At 52.3% G+C, this 9,257-nt stretch overlaps 1 protein-coding gene across 1 annotated transcript; it reads right to left on the bottom strand.

The window, feature by feature from the left end:
* Nucleotides 1–350: 350 nt before the first annotated feature.
* DYNLL2 (dynein light chain LC8-type 2) lies at nt 351–7,674 on the bottom strand. The gene is made up of 3 exons (XM_079904142.1): nt 7,373–7,674; nt 4,456–4,594; nt 351–2,364 (listed from the first exon to the last, which is right to left on the bottom strand). The coding sequence occupies exons 2-3, from the start codon at nt 4,585–4,587 to the stop codon at nt 2,227–2,229; spliced, it is 270 nt and encodes an 89-aa protein (XP_079760268.1). The 5' UTR covers nt 4,588–4,594; nt 7,373–7,674; the 3' UTR covers nt 351–2,226.
* Between the last annotated feature and the right edge of the window lie 1,583 nt (nt 7,675–9,257).

Here is a 9,257-nt window from a genome sequence, read left to right as displayed (position 1 = left end):
AAGAGTCAGAGACCACTCAGGTTCCACCTTTCTGAAGATCCTCAGCTTCTCCGTTCCTGAGTGGCTAGAGCTAACAGAAACAGTCTCCAGGTCTCAGCATCGACTATATGGAAGACTCAAAATGAGGCTCACCAGACCACCTCCACCAACGACCCAAGAACTCCTGTGGGTGAGCGCCGCTGGTTATTTTCCTCCACTTAAGGGGCCCAAGCCTAGGTCCTCTGAGACCTGATTCAGCATCTCTTTGGACCCCGTTCTACTCCACCCTAGATGCCCACCCCTCCCACGTGTGGTACCACCGCCACCAGGCCATCCCCTTTACCCCCAAAGAAACCCAAGCAGCTCAGAAGTGCATCAATCGACCTTTAATGTCCAAAAGAGGCAGAGGCGTGGATGCAGAGCACAGGAGATGCTCCAGAAACGAGGGAGAGATGGACACACACCAGACATTTCCAACTGGCCGCACAAGTCTGGGAGGGCAGGGGGAGACAGATCTGGACACTCATAAAAAAATAAACCTCAACTCAAGCACTCAGTCTTGCGCCCACCAAAGGGTTTTACAGGGAACTCACTCACCATCCCGGTCCCCACCCTCCCTTGTCAGCATCAAAGAAAGCTCAGCACACACTAAAGGCTTGAGAAGGGGGCATTCTCCTGCCTCCCCACCAACCTCGAGGATGGAATCGGAAAAAAAAAAAGAGAATGAGCTGGATCCCAAACCCCCTCCACAGCATCAACCCTACACATGAGAGTTTTTAATGCGATTTACAAGAATCAACAGCTCAATCAGTAATGACTCCCCCCACCCCATTCCCCACCCCATCACTGTTTGATCCACAGACAAGATTTCCCGAGCACTCCCCTTGGAATCTCCTCCCACTAGCAGTCCTGCTCCATCCCCTAATTCCTGGCTTCACCACTGCAAGACTGACCTCCGAAGTTCCCCCAAAGCCCCTCAACAGCCTTTATCACACTTCCACCCCTGCCTCCCACAAGAGGCTGCCACCACTCACAAAGTCCCTTTCCCTCTCCACTGAGACCCAGCTCATCCCGGACTATCCTCCTAAAGCCTTCCCGGGAGCAGACAGCCATAGGGCAAGCAGCGTCTAGGCCAGATGGCTGAGGGCGGGTAGGGTGATACCCATCTTCACCCCCAAAACAGAGGCCCCCAGAGGTTTTTAACATAAAGGCCCACTTGTCTACCGATACACCTTAGAGATTCCACAGTCCTGCCCCTCCCTCCCCTCTACCCTAAACCAAGATATACACACATTCACACACATATACAGAGGAAAAACAAGGGACACATTAATTTGGTTTGATTGCTAAGACCTAGCTAAGAACTAGTCACCAGAAATTCCCTTGCCAGCCAACTACCAGGGGCTGCTCTAAGAGAACTCTGGAGGAATGAGAAAACAGAGAGCTAAGCAGGGAGCAGACAGAAGGAGAGAAGAATGAAAAGAAAAAAAAAAATCAAGCTAATCCCACCCTCAACATCCTCCTAGCATGAGCTCTGGCAGGAAGAATGAAAGAATAAAAGACACAGCCCTCACTTAGAAACTCTTCTGACAAAGACAGCAAGATAAGTCTGCTCCCCACTCCCACACACCACAGACAAACACGTCTCAAGGCCCCTTAAAGAATCCAGCCCCTGCCCCACCCTCTGCCCCAAGCCGTGGAATCACAGTTCAGTGGAATATTCTCCCTGGTACTAGATCAATCTCCCTACCCTCCTTCCTATCCCTCTCTCCTTGTCAATCCTAACGCTGTCCCCCCTGCAGCCTCCCTGGCCCTCCCAAAGCAGCATCCACCACCAGAAGAGGCAGCTGCACAGTTTTAGTTCCACCTCCAGAAACCTATTTCTTTTCCCCAGCCCTCCTAGTCGTACAGGCTTTGTTGAGGGCTTTTTATTTGTATAGGGAGAGAAAGAGAAAAGAGAGGGGTGGGAGAGATTTCCTAGTGCAATACAACAACAACAACAACAACAACAACAAAAATTTAAGTCTTGAAAAATAAACGTAAAGCAGCCTTCTTCCCCAGGCAACTAAACAGAAAGAAGTTTGGTTTTGTTTACTGCGACATACACATGAAATCGAGTATACAGTCCATGCAGTAGCACAGCCATTGGAGAGGACATCCTGATGCTGGCCCCAGTGCAAAACAGTCCCAGCAACGCCGCCTGCTTGCCATCACTGCCGCCACCACTAACACCTTCACTGCGGCCACCTAGCCTGACTTGAAGAGGAGGATTGCAACTTGACCCAAGTAAAAATAGATGAAGTGCTTTGTCTCGTGTGTAACGTAGCTGCCAAAATTTCGGCCCACAATACAATGCCAGGTAGGGTTATATTTCTTGTCAAATTCCTAAAAGAAGAATAAAAAAGAGAAAAAAGGTGATTAGGACAGCTGGAGGATGAGAAATCAGAATGAGAGTCTGATTAGTTTAGCTGTCACCCCCACCCCACCCCCAGTCCACGGCCTCGGTTCTCTGAACCTCAGGAGCTCAGGTTCTAAGGTTGGCTAGGACACTCCTTCATTAATAATGTAACACCACAAAGGCTCCATTATTTCTCTCTAGCACTTTACAGCCCGTTCATCTCTCGTTCCTCTAGTTACCCTGCTTTTCAAAAGCCCACCCCGCAATCCTTCAGCAAGGGAATCAGAAAAGCCAGTGGAATAAAGGACCACTCCAGGGTCACACAGCACTGAGTAGAAGAGGAGCAAGCCTCCCTGGCGTGCCCCTTGCCACCTCTCACATTACTAAACCAGCATTTCCAAACGCCAAAAGCCAAGACGCTAAAGCAAAACGGGGAACGAAAGTACCAGGAGTACCTGCAGGAGAACCAGGAAGCGATTCTGTGTAAGCCAACATTAAAGACACTCCAGTGTGGCAGGCACTACGTGGGCTGTAAACACCAGAGAAAGGACCTCAACCATGAGATCAAGGCAGTTCCCTCACTTCTCTCAGGGCTAGTACAAGTTCAGCACCAAAGCCAGCTAGGAAATCCTCACGACCTTATCAGACAGACCTTCCCACTCCGTGGACCCAGCAGGAAACAGATGGCTCAGTTCTAGCTGCATCCTGCCGTGGCTGTGAAAGGACAGCAGCCCTCCACCACGGGCCCAGCAATGCAGCCAACCTTGGGGCTCTGGCCCCTAGGGGCTCAACCTGCAACTTGTTTAGCGTCCTCACAGCCCCCATACCACGTAACTCCAGAAGGTATTAGGAGACGGCGGAAAGGGCATGGGTCACCACACTCAGCTTTATTCCTGACTGAAGACCCTGTGTAACATAGGAGAGCCATAGTTCCTTCCCCATTTTCCCCATCAGCAAAACGAGAAAGCGATTCTTCTGGCCCTAGGAGTCCATGGTTCTACATTCTCTCCCTGAATAGAACAGAAAAACCATCACTCAACAAGGACCCAGCACACCTAGCAGCCTTGCCAGCTCTGCACCCCCTGGCTACACACACAGAAAGAAAAAGTCTCTCAGGACCCCAGTTTCCTCTTCTCATACCACCCACACACACAGGAAAGAGTTCTGTGAAACTCAAGGATACTCTACCGCCTGTATGGACCAGAATGCCATGGCTCTTAGGCATCCTTGGGATACCAGAATTAAGAATATCAAAGACTGGGGCTCTGCCACCAATGGACATGGATCCTGACTGGGAATCAGGGACCCTGGGTACCACCTTTCACCTCTAGCTCAGCAGCTTCCTCACTATATATATGTTAACTATGTCCATTCACCCAGGAATTCTTCAGGGACTAAACCTATTGCCCCAATAATGCTCATCTACTAAAAAATATATATATATCTATATATCTATATATATTCAAGCCCACCCTTTCCTCAAGGAGGCAGGGAGAAGGGGACGATTTAGTGCATGAGTCCCTTTTTCTTTGGCCGCGCAGCTTGGCTTGCGGGATCTTAGTTCCCTGCCAGGGATTGAACCCGGGCCATGGCAGTGAAAGCACCGAGTCTTAACCACTGGACGGCCAGGGAACTCCCCACCTGAGTCCTTTTAAAGAAAAGGAAACGTCCTACGTAATGAGAATCACTTATAGGGCTATCCCACTTTAAATGATGCAGCTCCCTGAAAATTTGTATAGGATCTTATGTTATCCAATCAAACATCCTTGGTCTTCATTTTGAATAGTTCTGAATTGGGACAGTTATATCTAGTCCTGAAGCTTCACTCCCCATTGCTTTTGCAGTCACATAACTATCTGTAAACATACACACAACCCCAGCAGAGTTCCTATTAAAAACTCTTAAGGTAAATGCTTTAATAAATAAGAATCATCCCCTAACTTATCTCCTTTGCAAGTTCGTAGGGTTCTGTTTGCATGGAATATACCTACTTTCCTATGCCCCCACTCCAGCCCTCCCTGGGGCATAACTCAGCTATCCATCCCTATCCCTGACCAACCACAGCTCTCCCAGCACACCTTCTTGATATAGGCAGCAATGTCCTTCTCTATGTTGTACTTCTCCATAGCCTGCGTGGCGCAGTCAACGGCATCTTGTTGCATGTCCTCAGACATGTCTGCGTTCTTGATCACTGCCTTCCGGTCAGACATCGTGACACTGCAGAAGAAGCAGAGAGGTGAGGCTGCAATCCCATGCTCTGGGCAGTGAACACTAACAGCTGGGTGTGGGGCTGGGAGAGGAGCACAGAAGATGAGGGCAATAGAAAACACAGATATGAGGCATTAGAAAAGGGAGCTCCTAAGATTTTAGCAGACACATGGTTGCCAAGTCTGGGAAACACAAGGTAAATAATTAAAAAAACATAATAAGCCATCAGTTGTTATCACATGTAAAATGAGGCTTTTCCAACTCTAAACTTATCTATTTCCAATATTTTGAATAGCACCAATAGCCAAGATATTACAATACACCATCTACCAGCTGTGTCCTTGGGCAAGTTGATTAAACTTTGTGCTCTCATTCATCATCTTAAAATGCGGACTTGAGTTAACCTCAGGGTAAACCTGGTGGTATAACACCTGAACATAATAGACCCTTGATTTAATGACCATTATTATATCATTGGTATCAAAGTGGAAAGATGAATTAGGCCTGACTTCTGGTCTGTAGACAAGTTACTTAGCCTTTCTGCATTCGATTACCTCTATTTTAGCAATGAGGATATCTCTCTATCAAGAGCTGTTGTAAGGATTAATTAAGGTTATATGAGAACACTGCAAACAAGGACAGTCTATACAGTGGTCTCACCCATTAGCCAGATTCAGCCCACCACCTGCTTTTGTAAACAGTTTCATAGGAACACACTACAATGGCAGAGTTGAATAGTTGTAAGAAACTAGATGGCCTGTAAAGCCTAAAATATTTACTATCTGGTCCTTCACAGAAAAAGACTGCCAAGCCCTAAGCTACCAATGCCCAGTGGTGACAGAGACAACAAAAGGTAAAGAATTATTATTTTAATAGCACTCTTTCATATCCATGCTATCTAAGACATTGCATTCATCCTATAGCAACCAGAGTTGCAGAGCTCACCTTGCATGGTCCCCTCCTAGGATGACAGGAATTCCAGGAGGGCTGGCCACGGCCTGCCTAGAAGTCTATGGCATGTGAGGTGCTTTGCAGGAAAGGGGATGAGCTGCAAAATCCTATCCTCTGTCCTTGACCAAGTCCCATCACAGAGGGCAGTAACAATCCACCCCCCATCCCATGTGCTACTCCCCCAAAGCGCCACTCTGTGGCCTGCCCAGTGGATAAAAGATGTTGTCGTTGCAGCCCTGTCCGATACAAAGCTACACAGGGACCTGACTGCTCAAGGAGAGATCCCTGGTATCATTCCGGGCCACCCGGATCTGAGTCCACACTAGCCTGTGGGCTGGGTGGGCTGAAAAGGGAAGCAGAATTCATGACTACTACTTCAGCCTGCACTAGATGCAAAGAATGCATGCGTGCCAGCTGCTAGTCAGGCAGCCCTTTACTGCATCCGGGGCACCTCTGTCTCACACTGGCAAATTAAGCAGGGCTGGTTCCACTTTTGCAAAGGCTGGCAGAGCAAAGGATTATTGCCCCAGTACCCTCTGCTCCCATACGCCCGAGAGGGAAAGTCAGAGCCTCGAGAGGAGTCTGTGAGCACCAGCTGGGGCTGAGGAAAAGGTCAGGCGAACCCTGTTCAAGGCCTGGCTGTCTATATGACCTGGGGCAAACCAACATCTTTTTAGAAAACAATGGCTGAAATAAGATAAATGTGGCAACTTCAATGGGTTTGCGCAAAGGTACGACAGCAGCAGTACAGGGAAGAAAACTAGTGTCACCGGGCGGCCTATCCCAGGTTACCACTCAGAAGGGGGCACTGTTTACAAATCCAAGGGTGGGGTGGGGCCTGATTAAAGGATGAAATCAGCACCCGTTTTCCCAGCAAGCTCACCTGCCCCACTGCCTCATTCCCAAAGTCCAAAGAAACAACTTTGTCACAGTAATTAAAACCACCTTACCCTCCAGGAGAGCCTGCAGTTACATAACGTTGGTCTTGTGACTACAATGCCACGATTCTTCACCCCTGACCCCCCAGGCGTCTGAGAGGTGAGGCCTAGCCCCAGTCTCCCCTGTCCAAGGTGCCAATGAGAAAAGGAAAGGGAGGGGCCAATGTAGTCCCTCCCCCCCGGGGAAGAGGGAAAAAAAAAAAGCAAGGGACCTGGGCCTCCAGATTGAAGGATGACCACAGGGCCCCAGGCCAGCTGCCTTAGTCACGAGCCAGGGGCTCCTCTGAAAAGCTAAGAGGGCACTCCAGGACAGCTCACTCTCCTCTATCCCCGGCCCTGCGACAAAAAGACCAAGCCTCCGAACGACACGACCCGCCCTCCCCGGCCCCCAACACGCACAAACGCTTGTATTTCCTCCCTTCGGACCCCAAGGGGCCGTCTCCCTCCACCACCCCATCCTCCAGTGGCTGCGATCCCGAAGGCCGGCACCTGGGCCGGGAGAAAGCCTCCTCCCCCCGCACCTCCGCCCGGCCGGCCGCCCTTCCCCGTCCGGCCTAGAGCAGCGCCGTAGTGACTGGGCGTCCTCGCTGCAGGAAGGACGCCCCAGAGGGTGGCGACGGCGGGACGAACCGCGTCACGCCCGAGCCCGCTCCGCGGCTCTCCCTCGGCCCAAACTGCAAGGGCCTCCGAGCCCGCAGAGAAATCCCGGGGCGGGGGGGGGGCGGGAGGCCTCACCTCTGCAGCCGGGGGCCCCGGGGTCGGGAGGGCACAGGGTGGCGCAGCCCTGGGCAGGAGAGGCGCCGGGGGCGTCACGCCGAGGCCAGCACTGCTCCGGGCCTCGGGGCCGAACTCCGCGCGTCGGGCCGCCGCCCCGGGGCAGCCTCCACCCACCGCTTACCTTTACGGAGGCGAGTCCGCGCGGGGTCCCGGGGGAGCAGGGATGGCCTGAGGCAGAGCGCGGGCAGGGCGGTGTCCCCTCGGCTCCTCTGGCAGCAGCCGCCGCCGCCGGCGCCGCCGCGGTCTCCGGCTCCCGCAGGCCCGGGCCGAGCACAAGCGCCGCCGCCCTCCGCCCTCGAGCTTCTCCCGCCGCCCGCGCTCCGCCTTGCGCCCGCCGGCCCGCCTGCCTGCCAGCTAGCCAGCTCCGCGCTGGCACCTCGCAGCTCTGCTCCGCTCGGCCTCGAGCTTGGCGGACGCACGACCCCCCTCTGAAATAGCGCCCCGCCCCGCTCCCCCCACCGGCGCGCTCGCCGCCGTCCGCGCTCCCCATTGGCTGGGCCCGTTCGGCCCCGCACTGCGGGCTTCTCCCCGCGCCGCTCTCGCCCCACATCTTGTTTCCTCCCACAATGCCTCGGGGCGGAGGGAGGGGGTGGGGAGGGGGAGCTGGAAAAGGTTGGGGGAGGGAGACGTGGCCTTCAGAAGAGAAAAAAGAAGTATACAGACCCCACTAACCAGGGCTGGAGAGGCCAGGCCTAAAAAGGAATAAAGAGGCCGGGTTCAATGAGAGAGAAAAAGAGGGAGGGGCGTAAAGACCCTAGTTCGAAGAAGAATAAAGGAAGAGAGTGGGATGGAGATTTCAGACCCTGGGAGCCCATGGGGAAGGGGTAGAGATCCTAACCTTAGAAAGAGGAAGGGGAAGGAGGTGAAGTCATCAGTTTTAGAGGAAAAGACAGGACTCCTTCCGTCCCCCCAAAACTGTGGGAAGGAGAGGACAGCCAGCCCTATGGAGAGGTAAAGCCATAAACAGCCGCAGGTCTCCCCTCCTCTCACTTTCTGGGAAGGCCCCTTCCCCTTCCTGCTCTGCCTTTGTTCCCGAGTCTCAAGGCCACAGGACCTAAACTCCAAGCTGGGGCCCCAGATGCTGTTTATCTTCAAGAGCAATGGAGGCAAACCCTAAGCACGATTGTGAGAGGAGAGTTTTGTCTTTGATACACAGGCCCCTGGAAGAGAGATGAGAGTAAGCCATTTCCAGTCAGTCTACCCGCTTGGTTAGACAGGACTAGAGGGGGCGTGAATAGAATCCCCTAGAGGTACAAACCAAAGCATGTCTGTACAGCCAGGAGCCTTAAAATTCACCCCATCCATATTCCTCACCTTATAAAGGAGAGAAACAAGGGACAGAGCAAGGGGGAGCCCTTGCCAGACCACCACAGGTGAGGCCTGGACCTGGCTTCTAGGCTGAAAAGTGGTGCTTCTAGGCAGCAGTCCCCCTGGGGTTTGTGGGTGTGTGTGTAAATGCCTGTGCACACTGGGAGAGTGCCTGCCCTCCATGCCACACCACCCACCTCCTAAGGAGAACAGGAAGCAGCTGCTCTTTTCTTTCCAAAGGAAGTGTCTACCTAAAGGGGTGGTGAGGGTCTTTATGGGAAGCCAAGCATTTGGGCCACACAGTAAGGATTAAGAAGCTTCCATTCATCCTATAACCCTAACCTTAACCCGTCATTGCCCCAAACCATGGTCAGGAAGTCAGGCTCATTCTGGCCCTGACCTGCTCTGATTTGGGGCATCATAATTTAGTGTTCATTATGAGTCAGGGGAAACCTAGAAAATCATCCCCTCTCACTTACGCTTTCCCAACCTGCTCTATCATCTTCAACCTCAATGAGGAGATGTGAAAGAAATAGGCGAGGCCTGTGGTATCCCCTCACACCAAGGGTATTCTGATGTCAGCTTCAGTGTGAATGAATGGGGGGGTGGGGCACGTGTGGGGAGGAGGAAACTACCTCTTAGAGAATTTCAGTAACTTGCCCAAAATTCCCCAGCTTGTAAGCAGCAGTATTTAATTC

Source organism: Stenella coeruleoalba (genome assembly GCF_951394435.1).
Source record: "Stenella coeruleoalba genome assembly, chromosome: 19".
NCBI classification, from domain to species: Eukaryota; Metazoa; Chordata; class Mammalia; order Artiodactyla; family Delphinidae; genus Stenella; species Stenella coeruleoalba.
The sequence above is the reverse complement of the archived record's forward strand: the minus strand, read 5'-3'. Positions and strand labels throughout refer to the sequence as shown.